The following is a 19,607-nucleotide window of genomic DNA, read 5'->3' as shown; positions in this document are numbered from 1 at the left end:
GACTTCTACTTTAATGGCAGGATCACCTTGTGCTATTTTAATGAAAAGCTTGGATTTAAAAATGTTGAAAATATTTTTGAAATTACAAAAACATGTTAAAGCAATAACATTTTAATGACTTAAAATGTTTTGTCGTATTCATTGGTACCAGAGTGGATACATCCAGACTGAGGCTGCCCAGGAAAGAGGATACTTATCATCAGGAGAGTTTGCGATCAGCCCTATGCAAATAATCATCTAGTAAGAGGCTTATCCTCCTTTTTGAGTGGTGTTTTCCAGCACTTATCCTCCCTTGGGCATTTTCCTTCATCTTTATTCTAATTTCTACACGCCCTTATGATTTCTATTCTCTGGTAAGGGGGCCAGTCCAGAAATGGTGGTGGGATCACCTGCACCTTAAGTTGCTGTGAAATTTACACCTGGAAGTCACCGTTTATATTACACAATATCACGGACATTGTTTTGGACTTTATGCACCTTACCTTATTTGCATTTCTAAGAGTTGTTTTTGCCACTTTACACTAGTGTGCGATTTTTTCAATTTCACATTGCTGGTTTATTTATTTATTGCCCTTTGAGGCGTATTAGTTACACCAACCAGTTCATTGTAGGATGTATTTATTATTAGTTTTGTGACTAATTTATTTTGATATCACTTTGTTGGTTCACCTCACTTCAACCTGATTGGTTGACACATATGAGTTTAGCGCACCTGCTTTTTTATTTATTTATAGTATTTCCCCGATTGGTTCTAGGGTTGCAGCTTTACTTTACTTCATCCAGCGCACTTCTTTTATACTTAGTTACAGCCTAGCCATAACACATTCTAAACTTAAACAGAGACTCAGCTGTATAAGGTAGGGTTGCTATACAGGTACAGTAAGAGTAGTAATATGTTTAAAGGGATCCTGCCAGACTATCTTCAAGTCACAAGCACCCTGAATGTTGGAAATAATGAAAGTTGTCCTAAGTTTGGATATAGCATTTAAAAAAAAATGGTTCTACAAAGGTAATAATCTAAAGCCACCTCTCTTTTTCAGACTACCAAAAACAAATCCTCTAAAATGGTGCAAGGTTTCATTATCAGGCATACCATAAGGAATGCTTCCAATACTCCAATCACGCGCTTGTTCCAAGGGGTTCTTAGCCAGACAACAATTTGTATGGAGTGTGGAAGGAGAAGTTACAAGGAAGACATTTTTACTGTACTGTCGCTTCCCATACCTTATGAAAATGGAGCATCTTTGATGGTAATATAAAAATAATTACTGTTACATGACTCGAAATCATTGCAAAAAGCCCATTTATTTCCTGAAAGTGTAAGGCTGTTAGTTAATTATTACTAGTCTACAGGATGTTTGATTAAATACCATTACCTGACATACAGTTGACGGGTTAAGTATACCTTATGCAAAAATTTTGTCTGAATTAGTTTGTCTCTATAAAAAGATAAAAAGCTCAAGACAGTCCTCCCAATCTAGTGTTGGGATATCAACCATCCATTGCTCCCGCAATCTGTCAATTTTAGGCAAGTTATCACAAAGAAAATCCATATGGGGAGGAGAGGGGCTAATGTATTCATTTATTTATTTATTTTTTAGTTATACTTGATATGGATATAAATACATAAACAATGTGGCGCTTACTCTAATATTTTAGCATACATAAAAGGGATGTTGTTCTCATAAAGGTAAAAATTGTCTTCCCAATCCATAAATATATATACAACAACGATATACTTCAAAATCATAAAAAGCAAATAAATAAATATCAATTAATTGATTAAAGTGCAAATGTGGGTTGTCCTCTGTTCTGAGGACAACCCACTTTGATAATAATAGTAAACAGGACAAATAAAGAGGGTGAATTCCCTAATGAGGGCAGATGTAGCAATAACACCTAACAGGTGTTCTAATTAATCTCTATTCTATCCAAAACTAAAAAAAAGTTTTGCCTTCAGTTATACTTTAAGTTGTATTTTTCTTTACAGCAATGTCTACAGAGCTTCTTCCAACAAGCCATGCTGACCAGCACCGATAAGATATTCTGCTCCTACTGTAAAACCAAACAAGATACTGCAGTTGAAGTGAAGATAAGCAAACCACCAAAAATTTTAATTCTACATTTAAAGAGGTATTTTCTAGATTGGGCAGGCTACATAAATTCCATATTAACTTTTTATTCTATGGATTGGAGTGGGGGTGGAATAGGCTATACATACTGTACACTCATAGATTGCTTTGCAAAGATTGCTGCTGGCTCTTGTATTCAAGCAGTTGTAACACCCACAGCTACTTGAATATCTGAACAGTGACTACATCTGATAGGATGAAGTCACTTTGCATCAGACAAGTTTCCACCCAGCTCCTTCAAACTTTTATTTGATGTTTGTTCAGCCATGTATAGCCAGCTTTTGAAACCCATCTTAGATTTTTTTGCCTGGGTCCCTGTTGAGATTTCCCTCCCCCTTCCATCTCCTTGACCACTGCCTCCATATAACATAAAGTGAAAAGACTCAACAACAGGTACAAAGACAGCGATAAAGAACAGGTAATGGTTTTACCCCATTTCCAATTTTATTTTGATGTTATTATTGCACCAGAGAGATCTCCTATCATATACATACATTTATTAAACCTAATTGTGCCAATAGATGTGCAATCGTCTTCCAGTCCAAAAAAAAATTAGCTGGATTATGGACGCTTTAGCTCCACCTGCCAACCAGCTGTAGAAGATCTGCAATTATCCCAGGCTTTAAATACCAGACACTTTCTGTGCTTTAGGCCTGTTGATTGGGTTAGTTCCTGTGTGAGCTGCCTCTGTGTCATTTGCTGGATTTTCACCATGACTCTTGCCTGTTTCCTGACCGTTCTTCTGCCTGCCGATTTTGTACCTTGCTGCCCGTTAGTGTCTTGACCTCTCCCTGCCTCCAGACTACACTCACGGCCAGATCCTGACTTTGTACTTCGTGCTTAGATCTCAGCCGGTCTGTCTGACCACGTCTTCACCTAATCCTCAGCCTAAGATCCACTTCGAACTCAGCCTTTTCAGGTGCATCTCAAACTTAAAAAGCCTTCACTGGACCCCACCAACCTGAACAATGTAAGACCTATCTCCATAATACCATTAACCTCTAAACTTTTATAATTCTAGTCTACAACCGTTTGAGCTCTAACCTAACTAAAAACAACCTCCTTGACCCCTTAGTCTGGCTTTCGCTTGCAGCACTCCACAAAAACTACTAAACTTCACTTATGATTTACTAACTGCTAAAACCAACAGCCACTACTCCATACTCTTACTACTAGGCTTCTCTGCAGCCTTTAATACTATTGACCACATGCTCCTTCTGACATTTTAACGTGGATGTCACACCACTTCCTCAAACTAAATCTTTCTAAAACTGAGCCCTTCTTCAGTCTTTCATGAATGCTGCTGCCAGACTCCTCTACCTTACCAACTGCTCAGCTTCTGCCACCTCTCTCTGCCAATCCCTCCACTGGCTTCCGAACAGAGTTGTATAAAGTACTCGAAACCCATACTTGAGTAAAAGTACAAGTGCTCGATCAAAAAGTGACTTGAGTAGAAGTACTAAAGTATTCAACATTTTTTGTACTTAAGTATTGCAGGTAGTTTTTTTTTAAATTTTGCTACTCAAGTACTGAAAGTAAAAGTACCAGTAGTTTTGAAAAAAAAAATGCTACTCAAGTACTGAAAGTAAAAGTACAAGTACTGTGTTATGTAGTTATTAAAGAAAGAAGTCAAAAGTTTGAACATCATATTGTTTTTTATTATTTCAAATGCAGCTTTTATTTATACATACAGTAGCATTTATTTTCGTATGCGCTGATAATACACATGTTTTGAGCTTCATGAAACCTGCCATCTACTGCTCTGGCAGTGGTAATTTTTATAATTGTAATGAGTAACTATGCAGCACAAAAAAAAAAATATCGGAGTAGAAGTATTGAAATCATTGAAAAAATGTAGTGAAGTAAAAGTGGAAGTAGGAGAAAAAAATTCTACTCTAGGAAAGTACAGATACCGCCTTTCGGTACTTAAGTACAGTAGTGAAGTAGTTCTACTTAGTTACTATACATCTCTGCTTCCGAATGCCTAGCGAATTAAATTCAAAGTACTGAAAGCAACATACAAAGCCATTCACAACTCTGCTTTGAGCTATATCCGTAATCTTGTCTCCAAATATCACCCTTACCACCCTCTCTGCACCTCCCAAGACCTCCTGCTCTCCAGCTCTCTGGTCTACTCCTGGCCTATTACGTCTCCAACTAACAACTGAACTTTTAACTCTCTCATCAGCCCATCCCCCACAGTTATTACCTTTTGTACCACTTGCCCCATGCTATTAGATTGTAAGCTTTTATGAGCAGGGCTCTTTTAACCCTCTTTTATTTGACTGGAGTGTAACTGTACTGTCTGCCCTAATGTTGCAAAGCGTTTCGCAAACTGTTGGCGCTATATAAATCCTGTATAATAATAATTATCTTGATTAGTGGGACCTGTAGTCAGTGGCATTCCTGGGGGGCAGGGATGGTGTGAACCAGGTACTGCCACTTGGAGGGTGCCACCAGTGACATACAAAGGGGCAACGGTGTGCTAGGTGCCGGAACCTTCTCCACACGAAAAAAAGCCAGAACTTTCATGCAGTGTAATCTCAACCCAACAGTAAAAGTATGGTCCTGGCCAACAAGGAGAAAGGCAGCAGTGTGGGAAAGTGCCCTGTGCAATCATGCAATATTCTGTTCTGCATTCATCAAACAGCTCAGTATCTATTTTTCAGGTTTGAACATCAAGGCCGGGTAAGAAGGAAGCTGAAAACCAATGTAACATTTCCTTTGACTAATTTAGACACATCTCCATTTGTAACATCATATAACGTTAAACCCCCAGACTACCACCTATATTCTGTTGTGGTAAGTACAAGTGTTAAAGTTAATTAATAAGTGTACCGTTTACTTAGAGGCCAGAAAAATAGAAACTTGGTTTTAGGAAAGTACTTACACAAGGACCACACAGATCAGTTTGCCACTTCACTGCCCAAGGTAGAATATGGGATGTTCCATTCTATAGCTGCATTAGATCCCCTAGAAATGAAACACCAAATTCTGAGTCAAACATTGTGATTTTATACTGGTTTATTTTTAACACGAAAATCAACCAGTGTTATTTTTCTTGGTTGTTTTCTATGCAGTCTCAACATTTCTTAGATGATTTAAAAGTGATGTGCTGGTTTATTATGGATAAAAGTGTAGTGTATTCACCAGGTGTATAACATGCAACTAAGAATGCATTGCACATTCTGATACTGGTCAAGGTATATCAGTCATGTTGTGACTCGTGTGTAAATTTTAATTTGTAAACTGGCAATTTTCTATTATGGCACAGGCCACTTGATATCTCTCACAATGTAGTACCGGGGGCATCCCCTCCAAATTGCACCAGTTTTGATAAATTCTCTTTATTGTATTTCAGTATTTGCATCTTCAAGAAAGCCTTGGAAAGCCCTAGGTTTGTAGACTTAATTTACACAGGAGCTGCTGTCAGCACTTGCTCCTGAGGCACATTGCTGAGAGTAGGCATGCCAGGGAGGTTTGCCTTTGGAGTATGAAATTACCTAAGTACTAAAATTAAGTTGTTTTTTTTTTTTTTATTTTATCTTGTACACTGAAAAGTCTTCAACTGCTTAATATATCAAGAAGTGATAGCCATACAGTTTAGATAAGGGTAGAAGTTTTAACAATCAGGAAAATAAAATGACATTCCATAATTCCACAAAAGCAAGCACTGGCGATACCACGCACCCTGCTCAATAGACCAAAAGTCACACACTAAAATCTCAGTATTTATAAAAAAACATCTAGCAAAGTCTTAGCACAAAACACTGACAAATTTGTAGAACTACAAGTACTGGCTTTGTCATTATCTATGTAAAACTATTGGCGTCAGCATTCTCCCCACCACCTGTACATGTTATCTCTCTGTAGAACTGCAAATCTAGCATTCTCGTTTCCTGAACTAGGTACGGTAACATCCTATACCTCAGATTTGCACCCACAAAATTCACAGCAATCATCAAGAAATCTGTATCTTATTGCTAACAAAATAATTTGGTTCAGGAACACACATAGATTTAATTTTCCATTTTAAACAAAAAAATCAGTCTTGGTTATTCCCTGTGTTGATGTAAATAAATTATATTTTAATATTCAGATTATGGATGAAGGATTGTAAAAACCCACCGAGATGCTCATATTTTTATAAAGACATTCCCATAAAGCCCCACATAATGCACCCACCATAGATGCTGGTAGACAGTGTCATGCATCTAAGGGATATCAAAGTTATTTATGAAGGGTGTCCTACTAAAAATGGTTACAGTCTATATACCTAAGAATCCAGAACAGGCACAAGAATACAAAAAAAACAAATAAATACCTATCTAGTGATACCAATATACAAAGAAGGCATAATAAATGGAAAAATAATCTTTGCAGTAACAGCTTTTTTTTTTCATAGAACCATTCTGGAGAGCTTGAGTCTGGTCATTACACTGCATACTGCATGCATCCTGGGACTAAAGAGTGGAATGCCTTTGATGATGCCAAGCACTTTAGGATTACAGAAGATAAAGTGCAAAGTCCATTGGCCTACATCTTGTTTTACACTACCCAAGTATTTAACATGCCAAATAAGACATCATCCTCTACATTTTGATTCTGATGCTGGACTTTTATTCACACCATTTGTAACTGTTCCAAGTTTGAAGACATTCTCTTTGACTGATGAGATTATAGGGACATTTGTGAAGGATTACAGAGGACAAAGTGCAAAGTCCATTAGACTACATCTTGTTTTACACTACCCAAGCATTTAACATGCCAAATAAGACATCATCCTCTACATTTTGATTCTGATGCTGGACTTTTATTCAGACCATTTGTAACTGTACCAAATATGAGGACTTTCTCTTTGACTGATGAAATTATAGGGAAATTTGTGAAGAAAAGAAAGGTCCAGGCTAGACCAATGTAACTATGTAAAGACTGTCATAGCTAAAGCTCAGCTTTAAGGAAGAAGTACAGCCAAACCTCCTTTGACCATATATCTTCTGTGGGTCACAGGAGTGCACTTAGTTCTGCACTCCTGTAACCCAGATTCAGCTGACAGCCGGCTTTAGCTGACATCACAGAGCTGCTCTAGGCTCTGCAGGGATCCAGACAACATTGTAGAGATCCACCCAGATGCCTGACTGGCAGCTGGCTCAGCTTGCTGCTTAGAGCCCGAGTTAGCTGCTCCCACCCACTCAACAGGCTGGAATTCCAATGAGCACTGGGGGGGCAGAGCAGAGAGGTGGTGACAGTCACCGGGGGGGGGGGGGGGGGCACAAGGGGAGACAGGGACAAAAGTATGGGGGCCAACCATAAAACACTATTTTTATATATATATATATATATATATATATATATATATATATATATATATATATATATATATATATATACAGTGGGTACGGAAAGTATTCAGACCCCCTTAAATTTTTCACTCTTTGTTATATTGCAGCCATTTGCTAAAATCATTTAAGTTCATTCTTCTTCCTCATGAATGTACACATAGCACCCCATACTGACAGAAAAACACAGAATTGTTGACATTGTTGCAGATTTATTAAAAAAGAAAAACTGAAATATCACATGGTCCTAAGTATTCAGACCCTTTGATGTGACACTCATATATTTAACTCAGGTGCTTTCCATTTCTTCTGATCATCCTTGAGATGGTTCTACACCTTCATTTGAGTCCAGCTGTGTTTGATTATACTGATTGGACTTGATTAGGAAAGCCACACACCTGTCTATATAAGACCTTCCAGATCACAATGCATGTCAGAGCAAATGAGAATCATGAGGTCAAAGGAACTGCCTGAAGAGCTCAGAGACAGAATTGTGGCAAGGCACGGATCTGGCCAAGGTTACAAAAAGATTTCTGCTGCACTTAAGGTTCCTAAGAGCACAGTGGCCTCCATAATCCTCAAATGGAAGACGTTTGGGATGACCAGAACCATTCCTAGAGCTGGCCGTCCGGCCAAACTGAGCTATCGGGGGAGAAGAGCCTTGGTGAGAGAAGTAAAGAAGAACCCAAAGATCACCGTGGCTGAGCTCCAGAGATGCAGTCAGGAGATGGGAGAAAGTTGTAGAAAGTCAACCATCACTGCAGCCCTCCACCAGTCGGGGCTTTATGGCAGAGTGGTCCGACGGAAGCCTCTCCTCAGTGTAAGACACATGAAAGCCCGCATGGAGTTTGCTAAAAAAACACCTGAAGGACTCCAAGATGGTGAGAAATAAGATTCTCTGGTCTGATGAGACCAAAATAGAACTTTTTGGCCTTAATTCTAAGCGGTATGTGTGGAGAAAACCAGGCACTGCTCATCACCTGTCCAATACAGTCCCAACAGTGAAGCATGGTGGTGGCTGCATCATGCTGTGGGGTGTTTTTCAGCTGCAGGGACAGGACGACTGGTTGCAATCGAGGGAAAGATGAATGCGGCCAAGTACAGGGATATCCTGGACAAAAACCTTCTCCAGAATGCTCTGGACCTCAGACTGGGCCGAAGGTTTACCTTCCAACAAGACAATGACCCTAAGCACACAGCTAAAATAACGAAGGAGTGGCTTCACAACAACTCAGTGACTGTTCTTGAATGGCCCAGCCAGAGCCCTGACTTAAACCCAATTGAGCATCTCTGGAGAGACCTAAAAATGGCTGTCCACCAACGTTTACCATCCAACCTGACAGAACTGGAGAGGATCTGCAAGGAGGAATGGCAGAGGATCCCCAAATCCAGGTGTGAAAGACTTGTTGCATCTTTCCCAAAAAGACTCCAGTCTGTATTAGATCAAAAGGGGGCTTCTACTAAATACTGAGCAAAGGGTCTGAAAAATTTAAGGGGGTCTGAATACTTTCCGTACCCACTGTATATATATATATATATATATATATACACACACACACACACATACTGCTTTGAATATTTTCATGTTACAACCAAAAACGTAAATGTATTTTATTGAGATTTTATGTGATAGACTAACACAAAGTGGCACATAATTGTGAAGTGTAAGGGAAATGATAAATGATTTTCAAAATGTTTAAAAATAAATATCTGAAAAGATTTGGGGGCATTTTTATTTATCCTCCTTTACCCTGATACCCCTAACTATAATCTAGTACCTTAGTAAACAAACAGCATTATGAAGGCCAAGGAACACACCAGACAGGTCAGTGATAAAGTTGTGGAGAAGTTTAAAGCAGGGTTAGGTTATAAAAAAATATCCCAAGCTTTGAACATCTCACTGTTCAATCCATCTTCTGAAAATGGAAAATGTGAGTATAATATCATATGGGTGTAATTCTTTGGATCCAATACATGCTATACAATGTAGATGTTTGTGTTTTAATGCCAGTCCTGAGCTGAGGTGGTTAAAAAAAGAATTTGTATTACATCGGGGGAAGTTGAGGAGAGGAATTGAACACTATGTGTTGCCCTATTCAAACTGCATAGGAAAACCCTGGAGAAGAAGGGAAACTTCTGAGGTCCTCTGATCATATTTACATATTAAAAAACATTTTATTCATGATAAATGAACGGATGGTGGCGCTGCTTAATGATAAGATGCGTATGCTTGATAAGACCTGGGACCCTTGGCTCCGATGTCTGGCCAGCCCCCCATGACGGAGAAGTGCCGTTGCCCCTGTCGGGCGATGGGGATTGCTAGTGCCCCTGATTGGGGGGGGATGAACCTGGATGCTGACCCTTTTATATACGCCGCTACTGATCTTTTTCCTTTGTCTCTTTTTTCTTTCCTTTCCCTTTCTTTTTATTTTTTCTTTTTTCTCCCCTTATTCTTCCTTCAAAACTTCTACTCCTCTCAGTGCACTGACCGATGGCAAATGCCTCCCCCGGTTCAGTATGCGATGGTGGGATTGGGGGGCGGGGGCCGCTTCCTTCCCAGAGCGCAGTGTGTTCCCGTGAGGGGCGCCGGGGAGGGGGAGTCACTATTCTATGGCTTACTTTGGTTAATTGGTATTTTTTATACTTTGCAATGTATATATTTGTATTTCTCTAATCCATGTCTTGCAATTGCTAAGCCATTTTCACTATGCTTGACCGAGCCCTGTGGGCACACTTTGCACTGTTGTAAATTTTGTTTACTTTTTCATAAAACCTTAATAAAAATTATTGGAAATTAAATTAAAAAAAACATTTTATGACTCATGGTGATCTGGTGAGCTTTTTATTTACTCAAATAACACTGAACACAGAGTTGTAGAACACAAAAAAAAAGTTTATGAAATGTAGCACAGACTGTTTTGTGTTTTATGGACATTTGATTACTGAATGTTGCTATGTATATTAATTTTTACTTAGTGTAAGCACTTTATTTATCATAACTTTGAAATGGTTGCAACACTGCCCTTTATTCTTTGAAATGTTGATCTATTTTACTTGTGTTTGTGTAATTTTTATAATTTATAGTACCATGATGGAATATATCTTATATTGTTTCTAAACGCTAGGGGCTGTTGTGTTTCTAGCAGCTATGGGTTTCAAGGGGAAGATTTTTTCCAGCACAGACATTATTTTGATATATCTATGTATACTGAAAAGACATGTAAATAAATTAGTGCATTATTTAGCACTAGTTATCTTGGATAATCAATATTAATCTGCTGCTATTTTAACTGTAGGTTCTACTGATGTCATACTATTTTTCACAAGAAGAGATATATCGATGATACTATACAGAATTATAGGTCCAAGTAAATGTGAGAGTTTTTTCTTCTCCAGCAGCATGGAAAAAATAGTTTGTAGCTGAAGGCTAGAAATATATTGTATATGTTCATATAATCAATGGGTTTCTGAAATAATTATCCAGAAATCAAATTCATGACTGAGAGCAAATCCCAAATGTAGGATGTTTTCAGCATTTGCTATTGAATAAAATAATTATTTTCTATATTAATTTTACCTGATGGAATTTTTTTATACTGTTTGCATGGTAAAAACAGGAGTTCCTTTGAGTTGAGTTATTCTCCCTTCTTCAATGGACATCTCAGAAAACACTACAGTTATTCGTGGTTTTAATTGTTAGGCAGAAAAAAAGACTACTGGGTTTTACCAAAGCAAAATTATCCTAAAAGTGCAGTTGTTCCTCAGGAAGTCATACAAAGTTTGATCCAAGTTGATCTAGAAGGTAAAAATCACCCGATTCCTACAGGAAAATTGGCTATTTCCTGGATCAACATTCTACCATTCTCAACAGCCTAAAGTTAGCATTATTTAAAAGAGTTATAACTTTTGCAATAACATTAATGATAGAACTTAACTTTGTTGTTGTTTAGTATATATGGTGACCCTGATGACAACCAAGGATTCCCTGAAATTGGAGGGATTTCTTCTAACTTCCTGTTTTGGCTTTGAGAGAGGAAGTGAGAGGAAATCTCTCCAATGGGACACAGATGGAAAAAAAACTGTCAAATGGTAAACTCCTTACTGTTCCAATTGAAAAAAAAGAATTGCTTTTAGTAATATTTTCAATCTTTCCTTTGAAGAGCAGAAGTTCAGGGAAGCAGCACTGAGAGAGCAGGAGCCAGCAAAAATGAAAGTTGTAAATCACTAACAGAAAATTTCCCTGCACACTTACCAGTTAGCCTGCAAGGAAACCAAATTGACCCTGGCTAACAAATCACAGAGGGAGTTTAGTTGCTCACATTTGCAAATATATGTGGAAGCTGCAGCGTCTCGTAAAGGCTCATCTGTATACTGCTGTTGTAACTCTATATTTAAGAGTCTCCAGGTTGGAGCATATATAGCAGTGAATAAATTAAGGGCAGGTACACTTAGAGGGAGCCAACCCCTCCTTAACGGCACAAGGACACATTAACCACCTCAATACTGGGCACTTAAACCCCCTTCCTTCCCAGACCAATTTTCAGCTTTTAGCGCTGTTGCATTTTAAATGACAATTGCGCGGTCATGCAACGCTGTACCTAAACCAAATTTGTGTCATTTTTTCCCCAAAAATAGAGTTTTCTTTTGGTGGTATTTGATCACCACAAGGTTTTTTCTTTTTTTGGTGCACAAATAAAAAAAGACCGAAAAGTTTGAAAAAAAAAAAGTATTTTTGTTTAGGTTATAAAATTTTGTAAATAGATACGTTTTTTCCTGCACTGATGACGCCGCACTGACAGGCACTGATGAGGAGACACTGTGCAAAAAGGTAAATCAGCGCAATTAAATATAAAGTGGTATAGTGTTAAGACCCCAAAATTTGGGACACATAAAGAAAATACAGCAGCTATATAGAACCTCCTTCACTAACGGGAGAAATTAACTATAGACAAATATTTATACAGCGCTATATAAAATCAAATAAAGTGACAATGTGCATCATATAAATCAATAAACTCGCTTACAGTGCAATATATATTCCTCTTTGGTGCAATATATAATGTTCATAAAGTGCATTCAAAGTAAAGTGCATAAAAGTCCACTAAAATATAAATATAACCATGGTTTAAAATTCAATAAAGTGCTTGATAGATGTTTCCATATAAAAGTGCAAGTGACACCACCACCGTTTAGCCACCAGATGGCCTCTCACCTCACTGAAGCATTAAACCAGCATTGAATCCTCATAAAATGCCACTTCCTGGATCGATCTCTCACCATCCCAGGGACATGATATGTGAATAAAGATAATGAGGCATATAAGTGTACATTGCTATTATCCCTTAATTGATTCACATTCAAAGTAGAATTGCACTCACATGAATCAGCACAATGGGCTTGTGACCCACCAGCACGGCTCCCGACAGCTACTGTTTTTGGCGTGTACGGTCCGTCACAAGCCCATTGTGCTGATTCATGTGAGTGCAATTCTACTTTGAATGTGAATCAGTTAAGGGATAATAGCAGTGTACACTTAGATGCCTCATTATCTTTATTCATATTACATGTCCCTGGGATGGTGAGAGATCGATCCAGGAAGTGGCATTTTTGGAGGATTCAATGCTGGTTTAATGCTTCAGTGAGGTGAGAGGCCATCTGGTGGCTAAACGGTGGTGGTGTCACTTGCACTTTTATATGGAAACATCTATCAAGCACTTTATTGAATTTTAAACCACGGTTATATTTATATTTTAGTGGACTTTTATGCACTTTACTTTGAATGCACTTTATGGACATTATATATTGCACCTAAGAGGAACTGATGAGGAGACACTGATGGGTGGCACTGATGGGGTGGCACTGATAGGCAGCGCTGATGGGCAGCACTGATGGGCACTGATCGGCGGCACTGATTGGCGGCACTGATGGGCACTGATAGGCAGCACTGGTGGGTAATAATGGGTACTGGTGGGCAGCACTGATAGATGGCAATAATGGGCACTGGTGGGCAGCACTGATAGGGAGGGCACCACTGGCAGGCTCTCTGAGGCCTGATTGTCATCCCTGGTGGCCATGGTGGGCATCCCTGGTGGTCATGGGTGGGCATCCCTGGTGGCTCTAGTGGCACCGCCCCCCCCCCCCCCCAGGGTCTGCACTGGTAATCAATGTTCTGATTACCAGAACAGACCCCCCCCTGTGATCAGTGAGTAATTAGAAAAACTCACTGATCCCCTGGCTGCAGCACAGATCATCTTCTTCTCCTCACTGACTGGATCTGTGTGAGGAGAAGAAGAGATCAAAGCCGTTACAACGGCTGTATTTACATTACATGACGGCTGTGATTGGACACAGCCGTCATGTGATCAGTAGGGCCAATCACAGGGCCCAACTGCCAAAACTTAGACACAGGCACATCGAGATCGAGCCGCTGCGCGTGCCCGCGGCCTCGTGATCTCGCTCCTTCTGAAGGACGTTCGGGAACGTCCAATCAGAAGGACGAGACTCCCACCTGGCCGTATATGTAAAGTGGCCGGGTGGGAGGTGGTTAAACGCCCAATACAATATGTCCCATCACCAAATCAGCGAACAAGCTATACAAAAAGATGGCAGCCACCCCAATTTATAACTAGCCTTTGCAGTAAGGTGCACATGAAAGGGCTTTGCGAATCACAAACAGAACATTTCCCAACACACCTACTAGCTAGCAAAAAAAAAAAAAATTGTCCGTCTAACAATTCACGTTGAAGACAGATGATTTTAGTTGATCACATTTGCAAATTTATGTGGAAGCCGCAGTGCTTCACGAAGCCTCCTTTGTAATGAAAGCTGTAATTTGTTTTCTATACATCATTCTAAAACTGACCTTGACCAAGTTGTCTAGAATTATGCTTTTGGTCATGTTGCAATGACCATGTTTTCTTTCTGTCTGCAATGACAGGGGTTTGGGTCAGTGTGCAAAAAGGTTATGACTTAGATGTAAGGCTGGGTTCACACTTGTGCAAATTGGATGCGGATTTCTCTGCATCCAATTCGCATGTCAGGAGAGTGTGATCGTCTCTCATAGGAGCTGGTTCACACAGCTCTGGGATGGCTGTGGAGCTGTTTGCAGAAGGGTCAGTTTCAGGTCCCAATACAGCCAACAATTTGGACTGAATTCAGACCTGAAACAGTGCCTAGGGATCCACCGGACCCCTGCTGCAAGCCGCTCTGCACAATGTGAACCCAGCCTCAAGGTTATTTCTTATTTCAGCACGTTGGGAAGGAGTCCACATAAGCTAGAAAACATTAAAAAGGAACTTCAGTTCCTTTTTGTTTTGGCCCCTGCCACCACCAGCTCACCACATTGGTTAGGGCTCATGTACACTACAGTTTCTAAACTTGAGTTTAGGAGCTTTTGGCGTTTTTTTTTTTTTTGCCAAAGCTCCTATACTCAACTCCATGAAAGCCTGTGCGTCCATGTACACATAAGCTTTTACAAGGGCTTAGAACAAGGGTCTTCAAACTATGGTTTCCAGTTCAGGAACTACAATTCCCATCATGCCTTGTCATGTCTGTGAATGTAAGAGTTTTACAATGCCTCTTGGGATGTGTAGTCCTGCAACAGCTGGAGGGCCGTAGTTTGACGATCCCTGCTTTAGAAGCTGCTGTGGTTGGGGGAGGTTCAACCTCTCTCTCCTGAACGCAGAAAAATTTTGTTCAGAAAAGGACTGTTTTGACCGCGGCAAAATTGTGAAAACATTTTGGCGCAATTTTGCTGCATTTTGTGTTTCACCCTGGTCAGTGGTCAACCCAGTATGTGTGTTAGGGTTGCCACCTCATCCCTTTAAACCAGGACACGCATTTATTACACAGGTTCCGTGGCTGATTAAAGTGGTAATTAAACTCACTTAGTGCCTTATGTGCATTATATTAGCCTCAGAACCTGCGTAATTAATATGTGTCCTGGATTAAAGGGATGAGCTGCGTGTACATGGGCCCTTACTCGCCACTCTTGCAGATGTGCCAAACGGCTCTTCCTGGAGGACAAGTTTTTGAACTGGTGTACCAGCCCTGCCTTCACACACATGCAGGAAATCTCCAGAGGTGCCATAGGGTTTTGCTGGAACCCAAAGCCCAGAGCTGTGCATGCATAAAATGAGGATGGGGAGGGGATCAAACATTATTTTTGCAGCACAAAAACTCTGTTATATAAATAAAATAATACGATAATTTTTCAAAGTGAGAAAGGAAAGGGGGGGGAGAATGCAGAAGAAAATGAATGGTGACGAATGTCAACTAGTAGCTTGCTTCCCCCCCCCCCCCCTCCCTGCCAGTTCTAATCATGGCGTCTCTCCACTTCCGCCCATTGCTAACGTCAGCTCGGCACACATCCTGGCAGGCCGTGTGCTGTGTGATGCGGTGCAAGCCTCGTTGTGGTGTCTCCGGTTGTGCGGGTATTGAATGTGATTAATACGGAGAAGCCCGCTCTCTGTACTCCGGGGTTATATGGAGTATTTGTGTACACATTAGGTGAGTGATGGGGGGTGCACTGTCCTCAGTACTGCTTTAAACAGCACAGGCAGTGTCTACTAGACGAGCCTCGGGCTTTGCGGCCTAGTGTACTGTGCATGGATGTTCAGTGTGGAGGGTTCTGGTTTCTAAAGGAGGCTCTCCTATCCGACATGCTCGGTTCTGTTTTGTAGCCGCACGCCTGCTTGTTATTCTTTTGCTTTCTATGAGTTATGAGACATTCAGGTCATGTCTTCCCTGGGCTGCTGCTTGTATGAAAGTACACCCCATAGTGTCAGTTCTGTCTCCTTCCTATTATTATGTGCCATTCTGGCCTGCTGTTCATAATGCTGGTTGTCTGCCTACCTTGTAGTGTTTGTACCTAACAATCCCACACTGACTGCCTTCTTTCAGATCTGAATAGAATCCTATCTGGTAATCATGCTGTCTTTTCTATTTTTGTTGCAGTTTGTAAATCCCTTGTCACCCTGCTAACACCTCCTGTAGGGTGACAACGCTGAATGGCCTGCTGTGAAATGAATGCTGTGTTGTCACCCTGCTCAGTAATGTCTGGTCCACACATTGCCTTTATTTCTGATGAGCTATCATGTAGGCCGAGGATCAGCAACCAGTAGATCGTGGTCAGGGCTTGCTGACCCGCCATCCCAGAGCATCAAACAGTGCAATGCATAGGGACTACTTGTAAACTTAGAGCTGTAGTAGGGAGCAAGTGCCCCATAAGCTGATGCCTCGTCTGTAGTGCTGGCTCCTGTCTCATGTGGAGTTGTACCGACTGTACTCCACCTCTTATCCCGACTAGCGGTCTGCAGAGTGGTGCCAGCAGCAGGAAAGAAGAGATCTTAAGGTCAGTGTGAAGCAATACACTGGGCATAATAGTATAGGGCTGCTTTCACATTGATGTACTGCGGTTTACCAACACCGCGGGTGCAGTGTACTTGCAGCTTTCCCCTGGGTTTGCTGCACTTATACAGAGACTGCACTGCAGGTGCAGTGCAGTGCATCTGTGACTTTTCCATAGGCTTACCCATAGACTTCTATTAAATCCTGTGGGTATGGTGAACTTTCTGAATGCAGGCGTTTTGATGTGTTTTTATCACCCCCGCCTCAACCGCACCCTCTTTAGCTACAGTCACCAGGGGTGTATACGTCACAGCCACAGCAGGAGTTATGCGCCATATCATGTTTGGTGGGTGTAGCACCTGCCAAGCATGACCCAGTCAAGTGAATGAGGCCGCTCTGCAAATGCCCTGCAACCTTGTGTAGTAAAGCAGGCAGCATTGTTGCTTTTTCACCATCTGCTTTAACCCCTTGGACCCCGCAGAAGCATGCAGTTGTGGGGCGCTTGCAGAGTGGCCCCGTTAGTCTCGTTTGGCAGGTGGTAGCACCCACCAAAAGCAACAGGGGGCTTAATTCCTGCTGTGGCATGTGTACACCTTTGGCTGCTGCCTCGTGCCAAGTGCCATCTAGGACTCTTCCCTCCTGATTGGGTGAGACACAGCAGTGGCGCCATTGGCTCCCACTGCTGTCAATCAGTCAGTTAGCCAATGAGAATTAAGAGGGTGTGGGGCCGAACCATGGCTCTGTGTCTGAATGGACACAAGGAGCTGAGGCTTGGCTTGGGTGCCCCCATAGCAAGCAACTTGCTGTGGGGGTACTCAACAGGAGGGAGGGGCTAGGAGAGCCAAAGAAGGACCTGAGAAGAGGAGGATCTGGGCTGCTCTGTGCAAAACCCCTGCACAGAGCAGGTAAGTATAACATAGTTGCTATGTTTATAGAAAAAAAAAAACAAGACTTTACAATCAACTTAACAGTAGGGGCCAAGGTTCCAGTGTTTGAGGGAGAACTACTGTATATTGCTTTGTAGATGAGACAGTGGGTATAGAAGTGCTTCCCTAGTTTACAATTTCTTTATGGTAACTAGGATAAAAAATAAGGGCTTCCATTGTTTTTTTTTTTTTTGCATGTTTTACATATTTCAAGCTTTTGAGGGTTTCACTACCTAGATCCTAATGTCAGGTTTGCACATGACTGTTTCAGGTCAGTAACTTGCTAAGAAGTGAAGGATGAATAAGAATGACCACTGTAAAGTTAGCTCCAAATAAGTCCACTCTATAAGAAATCTTCACTGGCCATCATGACTGATTCCTTTAAAGGAGAATATTCATACCTTACCTCGCATGACAGCTGATCGCTCATCTCTTGGTCTTTTCAGAGTGGAGACAGTCAGTCTTTGCTCTACTCTGCAGCACTGGCCAGAGGAAAGGACGTGTACGTCCGGCTTTGGTTCTTTAGCCGTGTGCTGAGAGGAGAGGCTGTGTGGATCCCAACAATATTGTAGGGATACTTCCAGAGCCTGGAGCAGCTCTGCCATGTCAGCTGATAATGGGCAATAGTTATTAGCTGACTCTGGGTCACAGGAGAGTAAAAGTGCATGCACTTCTGTGACCCACAAGAGAAGTATGGCCAAAAAAGCTTTGGCCATACTTCTCTTTTAAACTTCACCTATTTTGTGTCTCCATCCAAAAATGTATCCCTTGTTCATTCCCAGCTGGTTTTCTTCTGTGATAATCATTCTCAGCTTTTTTTTTTTCCTCTAGCTTGAAGGTCAGAAACATGTCTTTATACGACGATTTAGGAGTTGAGACTAGTGATTCAAAAACAGAAGGATGGTCAAAAAACTTTAAGCTATTGCAGTCACAATTGCAAGTCAAAAAGGCAACTTTAACACAAGCAAAGGTAAGGATTTGTTTGCAGTGGCTTTCTTTCCTTTTACTAAGCTGCTAAACCTATTTTCATTTTGTGTTATTTACAAAGGTTGGTAACAGCAAAGCAAACCTTTTTACATGTAGTTAGTACATTGAACATATAAGCTTCATGCACACTGCAGCTCAAAGAAGCTGCTCCTACAGGCGTTTGAGTTTTTTTGTGCTTTTACTTTCCTGTGACTGAACTCCCCTCCATGTTAGCCTGTGTGTCAATGCAGACTATATGAGTTTACAAGCAGAAAACAAACTCCCCTGCCACTCATTTTATTATTTTTTTTTTAAATCGCAACAAAAACAAGCTGCGGCACCATGTGGTGTGTTCTAAAATGTGCCGATGTGTGGGGTGCCATTAAGAATCAATAGCGCCCCCACTGAAGTACAGCTAGTTTCTCTGTGGATCTCGAATGCATGCGATTTTTGTGCATGTTCCCCAGCCACAGAGATTTGAACCTAGGCTAAGAGGAGAGGGATTCTGTGTTGTGAAGGTCATAGCACAAACATGCGATTCGGACTTCTGCTGGAAAAATACTTTACTGAATGGACCTCTGTGAATATTTCATAAATTCCCCTTTCCTAAATGAATGATGTGATGCTGACAATTGGCTTCAAGTGGCACTAAAGTATTTTTTAAGAAATTGTAAGCAGGCAGGTTGTTTATTGCAGAAGAGACATGCAATGCTTCTACTGCAATAAAATAAACTTACCTGCCTCCTCGCACTGTTCCTGTTTGCAAGGATGGCTGAACGTCTGCGCATAAGTGGGCATAACATCAGTCCATGCTCAGCCTATCAAGATGGCTGATCACTGGCCCTGGAAGAAGCCAGAGAGAAGATGACGGCAAGGGACCTTGAAGGCATCATGTT

At 41.0% G+C, this 19,607-nt stretch overlaps 2 protein-coding genes across 3 annotated transcripts in view; both read left to right on the top strand.

Annotated features, from left to right (window-relative positions):
* The window catches only part of USP50 (ubiquitin specific peptidase 50), a 34,153-nt gene extending 27,324 nt beyond the window's left edge, over positions 1-6,829 (top strand). The window contains exons 5-8 of one of the 2 annotated variants that reach the window (XM_082254179.1): positions 1,041-1,250; positions 1,991-2,133; positions 4,802-4,934; positions 6,538-6,829. In XM_082254179.1, coding sequence (XP_082110305.1) covers positions 1,041-1,250; positions 1,991-2,133; positions 4,802-4,934; positions 6,538-6,735 — 684 coding nt within the window. In that variant the 3' untranslated portion in view covers positions 6,736-6,829. Of the gene's footprint in view, positions 1-1,040; positions 1,251-1,990; positions 2,134-4,801; positions 4,935-6,231; positions 6,378-6,537 lie in introns of those variants that run through there. The other variant, XM_082254180.1, reaches the window with a different exon arrangement.
* Positions 6,830-15,830: 9,001 nt separating this feature from the next.
* The window catches only part of RBM17 (RNA binding motif protein 17), a 40,506-nt gene continuing 36,729 nt past the window's right edge, over positions 15,831-19,607 (top strand). The window contains exons 1-2 of the mRNA XM_082254182.1: positions 15,831-15,979; positions 18,577-18,715. Of these exons, the coding sequence (XP_082110308.1) occupies positions 18,593-18,715 (123 nt within the window). The 5' untranslated portion in view covers positions 15,831-15,979; positions 18,577-18,592. The remainder of the gene's footprint in view (positions 15,980-18,576; positions 18,716-19,607) is intronic.

This window comes from Pelophylax lessonae (assembly GCF_965119305.1).
Source record: "Pelophylax lessonae genome assembly, chromosome: 4".
Taxonomy (NCBI): Eukaryota; Metazoa; Chordata; class Amphibia; order Anura; family Ranidae; genus Pelophylax; species Pelophylax lessonae.
Note: the sequence above shows the minus strand (reverse complement) of the source record. Positions and strands in the feature narration are given on the sequence as shown.